The sequence below is a fragment of the Acomys russatus genome, chromosome 5 (assembly GCF_903995435.1).
Source record: "Acomys russatus chromosome 5, mAcoRus1.1, whole genome shotgun sequence".
Taxonomy (NCBI): Eukaryota; Metazoa; Chordata; class Mammalia; order Rodentia; family Muridae; genus Acomys; species Acomys russatus.
Window position 1 is genome coordinate 67,571,533 of NC_067141.1, and position 18,860 is coordinate 67,590,392.

General features: G+C 42.4%; 2 protein-coding genes and 1 long non-coding RNA gene across 3 annotated transcripts in view; 1 reads left to right on the forward strand and 2 right to left on the reverse strand.

Moving 5' to 3' along the window:
* Positions 1–18,860, forward strand: part of Sorcs3 (sortilin related VPS10 domain containing receptor 3) — a 623,313-nt gene that overhangs the window by 440,610 nt on the left and 163,843 nt on the right. Inside the window, exons 6-7 of the mRNA XM_051146759.1 lie at positions 8,953–9,017; positions 18,517–18,635. Coding sequence (XP_051002716.1) covers positions 8,953–9,017; positions 18,517–18,635 — 184 coding nt within the window. The remainder of the gene's footprint in view (positions 1–8,952; positions 9,018–18,516; positions 18,636–18,860) is intronic.
* Positions 270–18,738, reverse strand: LOC127189701 (uncharacterized). The gene is made up of 3 exons (XR_007830670.1): positions 18,533–18,738; positions 16,819–16,993; positions 270–593 (listed from the first exon to the last, which is right to left on the reverse strand). It is a non-coding gene; the product is annotated as an uncharacterized LOC127189701 (long non-coding RNA).
* Positions 3,257–4,134, reverse strand: LOC127189700 (60S ribosomal protein L7a-like). The gene has a single exon (XM_051146760.1). The coding sequence runs from the start codon at positions 4,119–4,121 to the stop codon at positions 3,321–3,323; it is 801 nt and encodes a 266-aa protein (XP_051002717.1). The 5' UTR covers positions 4,122–4,134; the 3' UTR covers positions 3,257–3,320.

An 18,860-nucleotide genomic window follows, 5' to 3' on the forward strand; every position in this document is an offset into this window, starting at 1 on the left:
CTCTGTTCATCCAGAATGAACAAGCAAGAGACTGATCAAGGCAGGGGACCAGTTGTGACCTCAGTGTGCCTGCCAGAGGAACCATGTTTGTTTCAGCTGCAAAAGACCCCTGAGGTGTTGTCCTGACATTTTCCCAGCATGATCACATTTGTCAAGCAAATCACAGATGAATATGTTTCACAGACTCGATATTGCTTTGAGGATAAATGGGGGAGAGCAGCATATTGATATAAAATGAAGGCTTTATTCACTTAATTACTTAGAGATTAATTAGATGAATAAAATCTGTTGTATCACAGAATTGTTTTAACAATTATTTTAAATACATCGCTCAGCTGTTATTATTCATGTATATCTATCTACTCAGTAGATGCTTAATATATGCAGTACAAGATATGGTGCTGTGCACTAGTGAAAAACACAATTTAATCAGATGCAGAGGCCATCTTTGAGGAGAATATAATGAAGGAGAAAAGCATGAGGCACATCAAAGTGACAATAGAGTAAGATTGTGCTTGCGGCAAGGCTCCTTCTGTTTTTCATGTCTTATCAGTAGATGAGTAGCTGAAATTTTGAAGATTTCCATTGCCTACCTGGAAAGAAAAAAAGAACATTGCTCTTTTTTATTTTATTAATTTATTCATATTACATCTCAATGGTTATCCCATCCCTTGTATCCTCCCATTCTTCCCTCCCTCCCATTTTCCCCTTACTTCTCTCCCCTATGACTGTGAGTGAGGGGGACTTCCTCCCCCTGTATATGCTCATAGGGTATCAAGTCTCTTCTTGGTAGCCTGCTATCCTTCCTCTGAGTGCCACCAGGTCTCCCCCTCCAGGGGACATGGTCAAATGTGAGGCACCAGAGTACATGAGAAAGTCATATCCCACTCTCCACTCAACTCTGGAGAATGTTCTGACCATTGGCTAGATCTGGGTAGGGGCTTAAAGTTTACCGCCTGTATTGTCCTTGGCTGGTGCCATAGTTTGAGCGGGACCCCTGGGCCCAAATCTGCCTATCATAATGTTCTCCTTGTAGGTTTCTAGGTATACACTCACTTATATCTGCACACTAGCCCAAGGGGCATGTCCCATGAAAGTCTTCACTTACCAGGAAACTGGGACAGAGGAGAGGACATCCTACTGGGACTCTAGATGAGAGAAGCATGGGAGAATGGCAAAGTAGAAGGATCCAGAGGGTCCTAGAAACCTACAACATTGCTCTTTTGATCTCCAAGTTTGATTAAGATTGTGATAACATATTTTTAAATGTAGAAGTCCTGGCCCATTAATCTACGACTTGGAGTTATGACACAAGCACTTTGATAGTAAGCACTGTATGGTGAAAAGTGTTAACATGTGCCTCCCTCCTCTGAGTATTTGCCACACTTACTTTACATGAAGGGATTATTTTGTATTTGTGTGTGGCTGTGGGGTTCTCTGCTGTATTCTCCATCCTACTAGTAATAATAATAGTAGTAATAATAGCAATAAAGTTGCTATAGTAGTAATGATGGTAATAAAAATTTTAATTATTATTGTTATATCTCAATTGTTTAATGAAACAGGTGAGGCATGGAGAAGATCAGATGCAGTGTCTGTGACCCCACAGTGACCTCAGCCTAGGTTGACAGCAAAACGGGTGCTCTCCCACGCGTCACTGATACATGGAAGGGAGAGGCCTTCACAACCCAGAGCTGAGTTTGGTGTTCTAATGGGTGCTCCCACTTTTGCACACCCCGAGCTCCTGGCTCTACTGTCATCCCAGCTCAGTGCTCCTCACGCTCATCAGTACATCATCTAAGTACTTCCTGAGAATGAAAATTCTGGGGCCCAATCTCCACCTCCTGTATTAGAAATGCTACCGATACATCCAAGGTCCCTGCTTTAATGCTCGGAACACCAGGACACTAGATTGCTGCAATTGCTGTGAGAACCAGCAAGGGAAGGCTATTGTACCCATGTAACTAAACCAGAATCCCCAGGGTCGGCTAGCGCTTTGGCATTTAACACTCTTTTACACAGTTCCCCCAAGAAATTCTAATATAACATCAAGGCAAAGAGCTTACATGAGAAGTAGGCATTGAGCTAAGCCATAAATGCAACTATGAAGTATATAGCACAATTTGTATTCTAAGTAGAGAGCTTGAGGGAGGAAGCTGTGGTGTGTATTTGAGAGATAAGTTCAGGCCTGAGAGGTAACAACTCTCTAATAATATACATTATAAAATAGGAAACAGTTTCAAATGTTTGATCACAAAGCAAAAAAAAAAAAAAAAAAAAAAATGAGGGTGGGGTAGGGGAATGAATTTATAATATGATAATTAACTTAATTTAAATAATGATACATTCTGTACATGTATCAAAACATCAGATTGTCCCCTATTCATGTATGCAATTATAATTCACCAGTTAGATAATATTCATGGAATACTTTGTAATTTAAATGTCTAGCTGATCAGTCTGTTAAGCATGAGCAGTCTGACCTTATCTACCAGTATTCTGGCTTTGTTTCCTTTCCCCCAATGTTCAGTTCTACTATTTCCAGGGAAATCTGTGCCCTGGAATTCATGGCCTCACAGACAGAAAAAGAAAAAGGCGCTCTTGGCCCCGCTACTCCTTGCCGACGGCCAAGTGTGCTATGAAGAACTGGGACTAGAGGTCCAAAGTGGACTCTAGACCCATTTGACACAATCTCACTGTGTCTCTGGATGTTTACAAAGGCTGCTTTCTGATCTGTGAGATGAGGGGGCTGGATTAGAGCAAGATGTTTCAAAGGTTGCTGTGTCCAGCTCTCCCGGGGACTGTCCTGTCGAGGTGAGCTGTCATGGAGCCTGAGATGTGCCTCTCTGACCTACTTTATGTGAGAGGACATGAAGACTGTTCTCATAGAGGATGCTGATGCTAAAAATAAGCTAGCAGGCACATGGCCTCTTTGCCAGTCTTCATTCAGTCACATCTGAGTGTAGACTCTGGGGCCGAGTTCAGCATCTTCTCTGTAGGTTTGGCTGTGGCTCCCGAGTTGCTTTTGTTCCTGCGTCCTTGGTCTTTTCTCCTAACTTGAAAAAGAGGCATCTAAATTGGGAATATACTCAAGATCCTTCCCTTCTGTGCTTCACATGGTCTTCAATGCCATCATTGGGTTCACCAATTGTTATCAGCTTAATAACAAATGCCTCTGAAAGGAAACTGCCTCACACATTGTGCAGCACTGTCTAGATTTTTGCTTTTGTTTTATTTTGTTTTAATCTCCCTTTTCTTTTTTTTTTTTTGAAGATAATTTCGTAATTATATTTATGTACAGAAAACTTAGCAGTGTACATTTAGCCCAGCTTAGTGGCGAGTTCTTTAGCCTTTGCCTTTTCCAGCTTGGCAATGCGAGCCACAGATTTAGGACCCAGGATGTTGCCTCCCCAGTGGCGACGGATCTCATCATATCTGTCGTTGTAATTGGTCCTGATAGCTTCCACCAGCTTAGCCAGGGCACCTTTGTCTTCCGAGTTAACCTGTGTGAAGGCAACAGTGGTGCAAGTCTTCCTGTGGACCAGCCGCCCCAGCCTGGCCTTTCCCTTGATGATGCAGTAGGAGACCCCCATCTTTCGACACAGGGCAGGCAGGAAGACCATCAGCTCAATGGGGTCCACGTCATGGGCAATCACCACCAGCTGAGCCTTATTGTTCTCCACCAAGGTAGTGACTGTATTGACCCCTGCTCGAAGGACAGGTGGTCTCTTAGTCGGGACGTCCCCTTTCCCAGTGGCTTTCTTCTCCGCTCGGGCCAGCAGCCTTATCTTCTTCTCCTGCTTTGTCTCTGGCCTATACTTGTGCGCGGGCTTAAGCAACTGGATAGCTGTCTGCCGGTCCAGGGCCTGGGTGAACTGGCTAATGGCGGGAGGTACCTTGAGCCACTTGTAGAAGATGGCCCTCTGCCGCTGCAGTCTGATGTAGCGGGGCCATTTGACGAAGCGAGTGAGATCTCTTTTGGGCTGGATGTCCTGCCCGATGCGGAAGTTCTTGGGCCGCTTCTCAAACAGAGGGTTGACCACCTTCTTGGTCTCCTGTTTCTTCACCACGGCGGGGGCCGGGGCCACCTTCTTCCCCTTGGCTTTCTTTCCCTTGGGCATCTTGCTGGGCTGGAGGAGAGCAATCTCCCCTTAAAATAAAGTGATCAATACAAGGTGGATAAATCCCTGGGGTATGGGAGAGTGAAAGCTGGGTTTGGACCTACCAAAACTGTTTAGAGACTAAAGAATGTTTAAGGCAGAGTCTTATGGAGGTTGTCCGACTAAAATTGTTTTAATCAGTCATTCAACTAGTATTTATTGATGGGGTTCCTATGACAAACACCAATTTGATACATTGATGGATTATTCAACAGTAAATTCTGAGGTCAATGGGCATGTCTGGTAGGGATACAAAGGTTATTTCAACCTATCTCAGTGATCTTTTAACCCAAGGAGAACAATACTATTTTATTATGAGTCCTCATCAAAAGCCATTTTCCAAAGATTTGTGATCAGATGAGCAGTCTGAACAGGGAGAAGCTGCCTCAACTGAATGCCTTTGGTAGAGGGAGGTTTCCTGTCTGCTGCCTTGAAAACTGTCATTATTAGACAGTCAACAAATGTAGGATTAAGGAAAAGGGAGAAAAGACAGCAGGCTAGAGGGCGGGTTAGTCTATCTTGTTCTTCACATAAAGAGTAATGCTAACCCAGAGTACTTCCCATGAGCCACCTGTGTTTCAAGTGTTTACAGCTTAGCCAGTGTGATCTCCAGGACTCTATGAATCTGGGGCTCTGATCCTCTTGTTTTATAGCACATATATGCATGATGTTCTGGGGAGTGATGAAGACTGGTGAGGCCTACTCAAAAAACTGATTTTATCCAGTCCTGGGTGTTATGTTTCAGGAGAGGGCAATAGCAGAACAATTTATGGTTGATGAATGAATGAATTTTTCATAAAGGGTTTTTCACAGATTGTATATGATTATAATATCCTAATTCTATTATGTTCCATGGAATTTTGCTTGAATGTATCTTAATTAAAACCAGAAATATAGCATAGTTAAACACAGTTGCTATTGATGACTTGTTTATAGTATGACAGTGATAAAATATTCTGGCACACTTTTACTTTACCACCTGATGCTCTGTAGAGATGTGCCAAGAGCTTTTTTCCATGCAGTTTCAGTGAGATGTTTCTATCTCTGCCCTGTTGTAGTTACTCAAAGTAGAGAGTATGGTTTGATGTAGGGCAATCTGAAAAGGACCTCTGCATTTGGACTTCAACTCTTTTGAGATGAGGGAAAGATGTTCACCTGGAACAATCCTTGGGCTGGTGTATCTTATCTTTAGACCCTGTCTCCCTGTCTCTGTTTCCCAGCTGCTATGAACTAAGAACTTCTCTACTGTATTTCTTCCATCATGATGTTGTATATGCTCCTTTCTACCAATGGAGCAAGCTAACAACACATTGAAAGTGTAAGTCAAAATCTCCCTTTAAGATATTTTTTTTGTCAGGTGACAAAAAAGGTGACAAAGTGTTTTTCTTGTGGCCTGTTCTATTCTGGATATTAGCCTTGGCCTGGTAGCATCCTCTGTCCTCTGTCCTATGTCCTATGTCATCCTCAGAAGGTGAAGGACTTTGGATGCTGGAGGTGGAAGAAATCCTAGGATGGTTTAGTCACCTGGTTGGCATATCTGAGTGGGTGTGCCTCTTCATCCCCCTCCCATCTCACACAGCATCCTTGAAGCGCCTCTCATCCATTAAAGACCACTCCATCCTCACCGACATCAAAGAGGCAAGACAACATACAAACATGCTTTCCACCAACCCTTCATCTTCCACTGCACAAATCTCCACTCCCTGTTCTGCTGTTACTTACATCAATTCTTTATTTCTATCATTCCTTCCTTGCGGAATATCACCAATATGAGTGACTCCTGATCTGAGTAGTCTAGAAACAAAGTGTTTGGTGAGACAAGAGACATACACAGAGTATCTCTACAATGAGGTTTTACATAGAATTTATATGTGCGGGCAGGGTTATGCTGCATAGAACCTTGACTTCAGGAGAAGTGTCTGAGTACAAATCCCAATCTCCCTTAGGATAGGTGCAGCAACTTATGGGAGAAGTTAAGCATTGGGTCAAAGCCACCTGTCTGGCCTAAGTCCATCTCTTGTTGCTTCCTACCTGAACAACTGGAGGCAGGTTGCTAAAGCTCCCAATGCCTGACTGTGCCATCTTTAAACAGAGGGAAAAAATTTGTTCCCAACAAGTAGAATTGGCATGAGGATGGGCCAGCACTCCTGTGTAAGATAGTGCCCACCACACGTGAGCTGTCAGTATCTGTGAATTTCTAACATCATGGAGATTCAGGCACATTACCTAATCTCTCTTATTATCCTCTTTACCATGGATGAATGGTACTTTCCTTGAAAACTCATTTCAATGATTAATTAAGATAATGCTTATGAGTACCAAGCACAGTGCCTGATACTAGGTGCTTTTCCATACTCACTAGCATTTGTCACTGTTATCTTCTGCATTTCCCCACACATTTCCACACAAGCATGAGTTGCTCTCCGACTTTCCCCCACTCCCAACAGACCTCATCAGACATTGCTCACTTGGCTTTCTCTTTGTTTGTTTCATTTGTTATTGTTTGTTTGTTTGTTTGTTTTTGGCTTGTTTTGTTGGCCTATTGTTTACATCGAGTTTCCAGAAGTGGGGCTTGAGCCTTTAAGGCTAGGGACCAGGTTGTGTCTGTTTAGTGTCGGTTAATCTTCCGGTGCGATGCCATGTTCCAGAATAACAACCATTCACAGGCTTCAGAACAGCCTTACTGTTCACACCAGGTGAGGAACTGTAGACACAAGGATCGATTTTTGCTGCCTTGGAAGTAGGAGTGGCACAAAGTCCGGGCAACAATTGTGTCTAGCAATGGCAAGGGGTTTCCACTAGGGTGTCTCCCCTCCATAGATAGTGTCTCTCCGCACCACCGGGAGATAGTTCACAAAATCTAGACTCACTTTTTGGTTGTCACAATTGCAAAGAATATGCTATATCTGGATGCTAGAAATGCCCTAAACAGTCTGCAATGCGCAGCATAGACCCTGCAACAGAGATCTACTTAGTATATGTGTCAACTGTGGTAAGTTGAGAACCCCAAGACTAATGCTGACATGATGGCAAAAGCGGACACTGACATATTGTTGCTGGGCATGGACCTGGGGGTCATACCTAAGGTGTGCCGAAGAAAGGGATGAGAGGTTTTCCAGCATCATGACACACAGAAGTCCTTTTGGGTGCTCCCACCCTTGTTGATTCTGGCTTCCCAGATCTAGGCAGGAAACCTTGGACTCCTATCAGTTTCTGACTGAGGTGCTCTTGAGCTGCCCTTTCATTTCACCACTGAGGCCAGGGAGCTGCTAGAACAAAGAAGGGCCTGTTGTGTAAACAGAGATCCTAATGTGATCTGAGTTGAGTATGTTCTCCATGCCTCAGTTTCTCCTCTAGCCAAGTAATACATAGTGATGCCTGCTGTACTTATGGTTGAGAGTCTCTGTTAGGATCAAATGAGATAAGTTAAAAAACAAATAAGATACCAACAATCATTAGGGAAAATAGGCATTAAGGTAATGCCTCAGTTGTTTAGCTTTTTTTGGGGGGGGAGGAAGTATCTTATGGAAATAAATGTTTCAGGTAATGGAAGTGTGGTCTTCTGAGACATGATCATTTTATTTTTAATCAACAGAAACAATTTAATTTTATTTAATTTATATAATTTGCAACCCTGGTGTCATAATCAAACAACACTGGTATAAAGGCCCATGCGTCCTTTCCACTGTGTCTTCGGTCCTTCATATAGCTGTCAGGAATCTAATGTATCTGTATAATAGTAGTGCTCCAGGGCAGCTGGAAAACACAAAGACTTGTGATGTGGAGGCAGAGCTTTGAGTTTTCAGTTTGTTTGCCCTGTTTTCACCTACCGTTTCGGCATCAGCCACTGAGATGAGATAGTAAGCCAGTATATCAATGCGCTTCCTAATTTGCTTTTCTTACATGCTGAAGCCTACAACATTAGAAAACAGGTGTCGAGATAGTTTAAACTGGGGGTCACTGGGCTATGATGGGATGCATCCATTGGCAACATCACTGGGTCTATTCCTAGAACTGCCACCTGTGCTGGTAACAGCCTACAAATCCTATGAGTGTCTCACACTGGCCTGGATGTCTAAGGTAGGAAGCAGCTGCTCAGGTGCCCCAGAAGGATCTGTTAAGAGCATCTGTACAGACTCTCAGCTTATCTGAGTCAAGCTACTGGCAAGAGCATGTCAGGTTTCTTTCAACACAGTAACCAGGAGAATTTTGTCCTAGTCATTGTATTTTAGGTGCTTGCAGCTAAAATACAAAAGGAGGAAAGAATAGTAAGGCTCAGGTGGTGGGGATTGGGGGGGGGAAGAGGCAGACCCTGAAGCCAACAGAATAGGGTAGGAAGAATAGGGAGGGTTCTAGGTGAAAGATAGAGGTAGAACAATACCGTGGCTGTTCAGGGCGTCAGAGGTGGAAGGTGCAGCTCAGTGGCAGAATGCCCGCCTATTCTGAATGTGGGCACAGGGCTCTAGTTTCAATTCATGACTGAGAAGACAGATGAAGGATAATGGGGAAGGGAGGCTCAAGAAAAAAATCTCTCAAAGGGTACAAGGACAGAGATCCAGGCTAGCATTCTTATGTCATATACTCTATGTCATTTCTTGCGACCGTTGCAGGTGGCAGTCCCTAAAACCAACCATGGTTCTGTGGCTACCAATGGCTGTACTCTGTCAGCCCCAGCATGGAGGATGGACCTGCTTAAGAGCATAGATTGCTGAGTAGCAGCCCAGGTGTGTATATCACTCCGCTGTCTACTGTGCCTGTCCTTACTCAACCCATCTCTCCCTTCCTTCCCCAGGTCGGTGTTCGGATTGGATAAGGAGGCAGACCTGGTGCACATGGAAGTGAGGACAGCAGATGGATGTGAGTGCTGCCTCCAGTCAGACTATGCCCAGAGATCTGCCTGAGGTCTTTCTCCAACCCTGATTTGCATTTTAATGGCTTGGGAAGATGAAAAGTCTCAAGCTCCTTTACTGCGTATCCATCCTTATTCCCTGAGTGGGGGAAGAGACTTCTGCTCCCAAGGGAGATGTTTATTGAAATAAACCCTCAGGAATGAATTTTCTGGGAGTGTGAGTGACTGTGCTGTATTTTGCTGTTCCTGTTAGTAATTTCCTTAGCATCTTTGGTGTAATTCGAACACTGGACTCCATAGCTCATTGGGCATTTTATGTTCACATGGTAAATTGCAGGGACCACTTGCTTTCACAAGTGATTTAGATAGGCTTTCCAGAAAATATAACAGCATTTATGTGCAAAAATGTTCTTTATCTATTGGGCAGAATTTTAAAGATGACCGACTATGTGTCAAGCTTTGCTCTTGACCTCAGAGGTGATAAGCCATACTGTTCACGCAAACAAGAGGGTCTGTTCTAACCATGGAACCTCAAGCGTTCAGATATATAAACCTTTGAGGTTTTTCTTAATTTATTTGCTGTGAATTTCATATAAGCATACAATATAATATTATATCTATCCCCAATTCTGACTTGAGGTCCCTCAGTGTCCCTCTCAACAACCCCCTCCCAACTTATTTTTAAAACCGACCAAGTCAATTTAATACTGCTCATATATCCACGTATGTGGCCATCCCCTGGAGCATGGGTGATCTACCAGTGACGCCACCCCAAAGAATGATTTCCTTCCCCAAGCAGCTGTCAGCTGTCAGTAACTCCTCAACTGAGAGTGGAGCCTTGTGAACTCCCCAGCCCCACTGGAAGAGGAGCAGAAAGAACTTGGGACCTTAAGGACAGGAAAGAGTGTTGTGGAATGCTGTCTTCAGTATGAGCATGGCTGTTGGCACTCATGCAATCACGGGGGTGTAGTAGCATTCACTAGACCTGAAAAAGATCCAGACAGACAAACTACAACTGTCTTCATAATTTATGTGGCTACATATAACTCACACTGAAATTATGTCAAGCCAATTGTTACAACAATAGTAGCGTTTGAGGCTAGAGACATGGTTGAATAGTCATGAGTGCTGGCTCCTCTTCCAGAGGACCAGAGTTTGATTCACAACACCCATACGGCAGCTCATAACTGTCTGTAACTCCATTTTCAGGAGATCAAAATTCATCTTCTAGCCTCTATGGACATTCCACACATATGATACATATACATGTATAAAATAAAATAAATAAATCTGAAAAAGCCTTTATAAAAACTGTAATACTTAAGCTCTCAGAATTTAACATATTTTAGGGCTGTATTTCCAAAGGAAAAATAAAGTCTAGTTAGATGAAAATATATTTTATCCTAATATATAGACTCTTCTACATTGGAAAGAGACACAAACAATGTAATAGAAACACAACAGAACATGCCTCTGCCTGTGAGCTGGATCCAGGGTTCTAGTGCCTTCTTAGAAGAACAGGGGAAAAATAATCATAACTTTCTGTGTTGTAATTTCCTCTGAAATAGGATATTCTCTGTTTCCTATTCACCTTGGTGGATTCTGAGTTGACCAGTTAGCAGTGGAATGTTTTAGAAGCCATGCAAAGTACATGTAAGCATGTCCCACTTTGGCCTGCTGTATCTCCAGAATAAATTAAGAAAAACTGAATGTGCTTCTTGCCTCATTTAGAAATTAGTTGACCTTGGACAGAGTTCTTAGCCTTGCTGTGATACCTCATCTATTGCTTTAAATAGTTTAGATCAATTTGTTAACAAAGGTCTTATTGTTGAGCAAAATTGACAGTAAGGCAGAATTCAGTGCAGCAGCAAGCCAAACAAGAAACCCAGCAATGACACAGATGGCTTCATGTCATACTGGGCTCTTCCTCACTGATAATTACCAAGGACAAAGCAGAAGGGGGTTTTGTGGGGACTATGACAAGTCAAACTGGACACTGTCAAACATTTTTTACTTTCATAACATTCCTGGAGTCTCTAGAGTCCAAGCTCATATGTCATATGCCACCATCTCTTGACCTCATGCCATTATTAAGCCACACTGTTCAATAAAGCTTAAGTCATGGTAAACCCCAGTAACACTTTATTTTTAAGCTCAAGGAAAATTTAAGAGTTTAAAAGTAAAACTCCTGGGTCAGGCAAGCTGTAGAGCCTAGCAGCTGCTTGGAGGAGGAGAAATGAAAGATGACAAATGCTTCAGGCAGTCATATGGTGAGGAGAGAGGCTTTGGGGACTACACTAGAGGGTCTCACAGTGGCCCATAGGGACTACACTAAGGGGTCTCATGGTGACTCATAGAGATTACACGAGGGGACCTCACAGTGGTTCATAGGGACTACACTAGGGGACCTTACATTGGCCCATAGGGACTACACTAGGGGGCCTCAAGTGGCCCATAGGGACTACACTAAGGGGTCTCATGGTGACTCATAGAGATTACACGAGGGGACCTCACAGTGGTTCATAGGGACTACACTAGGGGACCTTACAATGGCCCATAGGGACTACACTAGGGGACCTCAAATGGCCCATGGGGACCTACACTAAGGGGTCTCATGGTGACTCATAGAGATTACACAGGGGGCCTCACAGTGGTTCATAGGGTCTACACTAGAGGGAAAGGATTCTGAAAAGCAAAAGTACAGTCTCCCATTAAACACAAAATGGCTCTTCCTATCCCTTTAGCATGGCTTAAGGTGAGCTCACCTTTCTAGGTGTGGTTCCTGATGCAGGTGATTGACCTGGTTCAACCAGAATATTAGGTCTCACCCACGCCAAAGATTCTGTTCTATTGACCAGATTTTTTTCCTTAATGGGGTTTTATTGCTACTCTAACATTCCTCCATATGAAGAGGTAACCCTAACTGATGTTGTAGAATTGGGGTGATAATCTATCTGTCTTTTCCCAGCTGGTGGAGACAGTGGGTTAGGCAGTTGGGCTACCCCTCCAATGTACCTATCTAAAAGACCGCAAAAAGCATCCATTTCATCTGTATAGCATCCAGGCATAGGAAGGAAAGGATTTCTTTGACTTGTGCCTGGACGGATACATGGAGAATTAAAGACAGGGATTGCTAGCTCAGTACTTCTTAACAGCATCCCATGCAGACATAAGTAATCAAATGTCTGGGCTCACTTATGTCAGACTAAAGTCCAAATCCTAGGAATATAGATCACTGACTCTTAACATATCTCCGCTTAAAGGTCTATCACTCTCTAGAAACTCAGGGGCTAATATGGAGGCAAGAAGGAACTTAGTCACTGGTTCTGCAGACCAAGGGCCTTTGGTTCAGTCAGAGCAAACACAGTGAAACTCTACTTTACATACTGAAAGAGTACAGGGTTTCCTTTGTTTCAAAACACGTCAGAACTGTTTTTAAGAAGTTGAATCATTTTCTAAGTTGTCAACATATGATACCATGCCTGGGTCTGAACTGGAGTTTAGGTTTTTGTTTTCCTTGTGTCTTCTGAATATGCCATATTTAGGACCACAAACTCTTTTCAAAATCCTTCAGTTTCAGGCCTTGGCTCTGTCATTAGCCTAAAGCCTCAGCTGTGGAATGTAGGGAACTCTTTCAATTAGCTGGCAGTTCAATGAAGACATTTATAGTCTGGGGGTGATAATGATGATGTATTGAACGTTAGAACTCTCATTGTATTATTGCAAGATCTAATAATTAATGCACATGGTCTTAAAATATTTGCCAACTGAGAACGAGCATGTCTAAATTCTGTTCTTGTCGTTTTAATCACCACGATCACCACTATCATCATCTCCTCACTTCTCATCACCACCATCATCATGAGGACCATCATCAGCACCACCGTCATCAGCACCACCGTCATCAGCACCACCATCATCAGCACCACTGTCATCAGCGCCACTGTCATAAATGCCACCTTCACTATCATGTAATCATCATATTCCTGCATAGATTATTTCATGTGAATTAGAAATAACTCTCAGTGAAGTCAGTCAAGGTTGCCATGATGTTTGAATGCTTGTAACTTTACCAGATTGTCTTATGTGCCATAAGAACGCAGAGATTGCTGGAATTTTCCGATATCAGAAGTTTCACTAAAGCTTCAATGTCTTAAGACCAATAGAAAGGAGGAGGACTACCAGATTTTGTTTGGTGTTAATATCCACCATGTTTCTAGTGTTAAATTAGGCCTTTCCATCAATGTCACATCCTTTGATTTTCACTTTTTGTAAATAGGATAGCCCCACTTTCCAGTCAAGGACAAATAGGATTAGAAAAGCTAAAGAAGTTTTTAGAGTCCCCTTGAATCTGCTTGTTTTTATGTGTTTGAATTTGAGAGTAATATTGTTATTTAAAATAAACAGCTCCTGGGTATTTCTCAAGAACATACCCAAAGAGCTGAATTTGCTTTTTGCTCAAAATTTTAATTCACTTTTCAACTTCTGACAATACGTGAATTACCCAGAGGGATGGAAGTTGAGCGAATCATGGAAAGTTCTTTTCTCTGAGGTGGCAAGAGGCCGGGTGTCTATGAAGTTTGAATATTTAGTAATCTCAAAGGCAAAGTGTTATCACAAGTCACTATAAAATTCAGCATAACAAAAATCTATAGGCTTTTAATAGAATCCAATTCTGTTTAAGTACCACTTATTGTGCTTTTTTTATAAAGCCAGCCAAAGAGAGAAGATGCTTAAAGCCATAGTTCTGCCAGTATGAGGAAGGTAGCCTGTACTGTGGTATTTGTCAGTATAGATTCAGCTTGCTTCCCTTGCTGAATATGGCAAACTGAAAGCTGCCTCCTTGACCCTGTACAGCTCCTGGCAAGTAGTGCAGCGCCCTCAGAAAGAAATGAGCCTCTGAGGGTGTTAGACTGACTCTGTCTAAATTCCTCGATGCTTGTGCACAAATCCCAAGGCGCATTCATTTGAGAATATGCTGGCTCTGTCGTTGGCCTGGGAATCACTTGAGAAACGAACTCCTGTTTTCTGCTTCCCAGAATAGCATTGAATGTCTGACACCTGCAGCTTCCTGTGTACTATGGTCGAACACAAAAGAAATGAGACAGCGCCTGTAAGGCAGCCCTTCATGCCATGTGAAACCAGTGTTCTGTAGGTGAGGATGCTTGGAGGCTGTCTCAGCCTTGAATAGGATAGCATCCTGCTATGGTACAGCTACTTGGAAACTGGGCCAGATATTCCAGAGGTACCAAGCAGATCCTCCTATTCACAGTCGAAAGGACATATCCTTTAACTGTGACCTTTAGTTTTGTAAATGGAGCAGTCACCATACCTGCGCTTAAAAATGCACGACAAAGGTCTTTTGCATTTAGAAACTTGTTAATTATAAGTATTCACCATTTGGAAAAATCACTAGCTGGGCTTCTATAGGGGTATCTAAATGAAGCCTACGTGAGTTATGACTCTAGCTTTTCTTTTTGCTTGGGGATGTTTCAAATAAAGAACAGAAAACTCAATCTCAGTAATAATGGTGACATATAGGCAGTCACCCAGCAGTTTGTCAGGATGGGTCAGAGTCATTGGTTACATTCAAGTTCAGGTGACATTTTTTGTTTGTTTTGTGTTTTTTTTTAAATTATTTTATTAATTTATTCTTGTTACATCTTAATGTTTATCCCACCCCTTGTATCCTCCCATTCTTCCCTTCCTCCCATTTTCCCCTTATTCTCCTCCCCTATGACTGTTCCTGAGGGGGATTTCCTCCCCCTGTATATGCTCATAGGGTATCAAGTCTCTTCTTGGCAACCTGCTGTCCTTCCTCTGAGTGCCACCAGGTCTCCCCCTCCAGGGGACATGGTCAAATGTGAGGCACCAGAGTACATGAGAAAGTCATATCCCACTCTCCACTCAACTCTGGAGAATGTTCTGACCATTGGCTAGATCTGGGTAGGGGCTTAAAGTTTACCGCCTGTATTGTCCTTGGCTGGTGCCTTAGTTTGAGCGGGACCCCTGGGCCCAAATCTGCCTATCATAATGTTCTACTTGTAGGTTTCTAGGACCCTCTGGATCCTTCTACTTTGCTATTCTCCCATGCTTCTCTCATCTAGAGTCCCAATAGGATGTCCTCCCCTCTGTCCCAGTTTCCTGTTAAGTGAAGGCTTTCGTGGGACATGCCCCTTGGGCTAGTATGCAGATATAAGTGAGTATATACCATTTGATTCTTTCTGCTTCTGGGTTGTTTTGTGTTTTGTTCTGTTTTTTAGTTTTCCAGGATTCCCTCTTACCTTAGTATAGTTTCTCGTCTGCAGACTAACCTCAAAAGTCATGTCCCTCTTTTTTTTCTCATTAAGTTTTTTTTTTTTTTTTTTTTTTTTTTTTTTGTCTCAGGCAGGCTCTTTTCGTTGTGCATATTTGTGGCACTTAAAGGGTTGTCCACAGCAGTAAGAACTCAGGATACGACTTTACCCATCAACTCAAACTTTTCATTCCTGACAGTGAAGCGAGGATCATTTGCTACTAATTGAGTATATGAGGGATGGTCTTGGCTAAGCGCCTTTCCTTTGTCTCAATACTTGAAACTGTATTCAACAACATGCTAATCAGTCCCATACATGATATAGTGGGTCTGGATGGCAATCTTAGATTGTCCCTCGATCCCAGATGAGATCTGTCATTACATCTAACACAAGTCAAGCCCAGGACTTGAACAGCCTTGCCCTCAAGTGCCACACTATGATTCATTGAGTGAGTCTCTTCCTGTGGCTGGTATCTGGTGTTAATGAAAACAAACAAGCAAAAAGAGGCCAGGTTTTTAACAGCTTGTTTGGGTCTTTTAACATCTATGATAAACATTATTCTGGGTTTCACCATAGAACTTTTACAGTTGATCATATTTATCTTCGTGTGGAGAGACTGTCACTATTCCTCCAGCTTGAGTCCTGTTAGAAATACGAAGCCTGAAACAAATAGTGTTTCCTGCTCACCCTTGACACCCGAAGGTTCTCCTGCGACCCTCAGCCATTTCTGCTTCATAGCATGCCTGCCCAATATTTCACCATTCCCTCCCACTGAGTGCTCATCAGGCAGTAAGCACAATGGAGCTCCTTATTGTATCTCTGAGTTTTGGAAAATCAAAGCATTAAGACTTCCAGTACACCTGTCTGGCTAAAGACTGCAAGGTCTCTGAATGTTAAATGGATTTCAGCAACTCATTTTAGTGCTGGTGTCCTGTTCAGTTGAACCTGTCATCCCAGGCTGCACAGCGGCAAGCAGAGTCAGAGCCAAGTAGCAGGATGAGTTTGGCACTGTCTCCTACTTGTCACGGGCCAAGGTTTGGGTAGGTGTTGATTTTGTTTGGGGTGGCCTTGAAAAGACTTGATTCTTCTTTCAGAGTGTTCAAATGCCGAAAAAGCATGGTAAATAGCCAGAGAAGAATGAGCCTTTGGATGAGTCTAAGCAAGTGTCTCTCCCACGGTGCACCTTTGCTTACCAGTGTGACGAGCTTTCTGAGACACTGGCTGACAAGGACAGGGGTTGTCCTGTTGGTTTTGTGATTTCTTTACATGTGTTTACTGCAACCTTTGGCTGCGTTTTTGTGTTTTATTCAAGGAGCAAGTTAGTAAGGTCACACATATCCAAACATATCCGTGCTGGGCAGGCACTGTGCTCCAAAGCACAGCCTGGGATCCCTGCCTTCCCCTTTCTTCTCAGTCAGAAGTGGAAAGCCTGGCCATGCCTGGCTTCATCAATGAACGAAAACAAAGGAGAGGAGAGACTCAATTCATACTCAGAAGCCCTGGGAAGACTCACCTTACTGCACAGTCAGGGTCTGGAGGTTAAAACCATCTGTCTCCCCGTAAGGCAGACCAGGATAAATGAAAGAGCTCATGGTGGATGTAAGCCATTCTTGGGTCTCCTTTGGACTGTGGTCTTGTTTGCTTAGCCACACAGTGCTGTCCCGTACTACATTTGAAATTTAAATTGCCTGTAAAAATTTAAAAATCAGAATATTTTGCATTAAAAATAAGAGACAGTTAACATTGTTTAGAAATCCAGAAGGCCTTACACCAGCTTGCCTATAATGAATGAGAGCCAATTATTGTGAGAAAGGGTCTCACCACATGGTGGCTCACAACCATCTATGATTAGACCTGGTGCCCTCATCTGGCGGGCAGGCACACAAACAGATCAAATACATAATACTGTATACATAATAAATAAGTAAATCATTTTAAAAAAGACCTAGGGCAGCCTTGGACTTGTAATGTTCTTGCCTCAACTGCCTAAATATCTGAGATTATATGACTAAACCATCGAGCCAGGATACGCTTATGGTTTGTTGATACTTTTTTAAAGCCCCCTTTTGCTATTTTAACATTAATAGGAAATTAAGTATGAAGAAAAAAAAATAAGCTTCTCAACTTATAGCTTTAAAGAAATCTACTTTCCATTTTTACTATTTATTTTTAAACTCCATAAAATGACCATTAACCATGTTTAAGGCAATACAGCATGATTTCTTACAGAGACTTGTAGTTTTTCATGAAGGAGCAAGAAATCGAATACACTGTTTTCCAGGGTGACTCTGTAGTCCTAAGCAGATGCGCTTAAGAGCCAGAGACTTTGTGGTTGTTCAGCTACAACTGTAACTGTAAAGGTGGATTTTTTTTTTTTTTTTTACAAATAATTGTACAAGTTTTATGTAAGTAGTGAGTGAATATATTCTCATTGAAAACATAATAAAAATTAATATTATGCAAAAATACAGGCAGTAATACAATATTATACAATAACTTAAGTCCATCTTAGTCCCAAAGTAATCATATCTAATCTTTATATGAGGCCTTTAAAACTTTATTCTGTAATTGTAGCACAAATCTATGTATATAAAGACAAAGTTTTAAGTCATAAACTGAGCCATACTTGTACAGAGTGGGAACTATATTTTCAAAACGTGGTAAAACAATGCATTATGGTCAGTCTATTGATGCATATGTATCTATAAAATCTTATAATAACAGTGTGCTACTCTGTCATATGTGTATATCTTAGTTGTTTCAAATGTTTCTTAACCAATAGACACTTAGCTCATTTTTAGTCTTCAATTGCCGTGAATAATGTCACAATGAGCATTTCCCCCTATCCTCTTTGTGAAAATTTGTGAGTCTTTGTGTAGAAACATTCCTTGATTTAAAATGACTGGTACAAAATATGTGCATGTAAACTTTTGATAGCTTCCTAAAATGTGTCCTTCCAAAGGTTAAATGGATTTATTCTTTTACCAGTAGTAAATGAGATTAACTCTTTCTCCACTCTCTTGACCAACCTAGGTATTACCCCCATTTGGGGATAGTGACTTCAATTTCTGTGAACAAGAAAGTAAAGTTTCATTATTATCTAAAAAATATGAATCTATGATTTCCCCATAATGCCCAACTTCGTGTGCTGCAAGGGTGTTTGCTGGTCATTTACCCTACTACTAAATGTCACCCTTCTCTTCTCTTTCAGATGCCCACTACCTCACCTGCAGGATCCAGGAATGTGCTGAGACAACTAGGAGTGGCCCCTTTGCCCGCTCCATTGACATCAGCTCCTTGGTTGTCCAGGATGAATACATCTTCCTTCAGGTAAGTGTTGTGAGCACAGTCAACAGTCAGAAGAGAGACAAGTGAGGTTGGCTGCCTGCTACAAACAAGGCTGCTATTCCTGGGGATGTGAAGACGTGGAACAGTGACACTGTCCTTCACTCACTTTGTGGTTCCAGGCCCTGGGAATACGCCAGGGTTCTGGTGCGCTATGAAGGTTTTACGGGTCAGTGTTCTGTCCTGGGGATTTTACTTATCCAGGGAGTT

Coding starts and splice junctions, on each gene's coding strand:
- LOC127189700 (XM_051146760.1), bottom strand. CDS start 4,121: ATGCCCAAGGGAAAGAAAGCCAAGGGGAAGAAGGTGGCCCCGGCCCCC.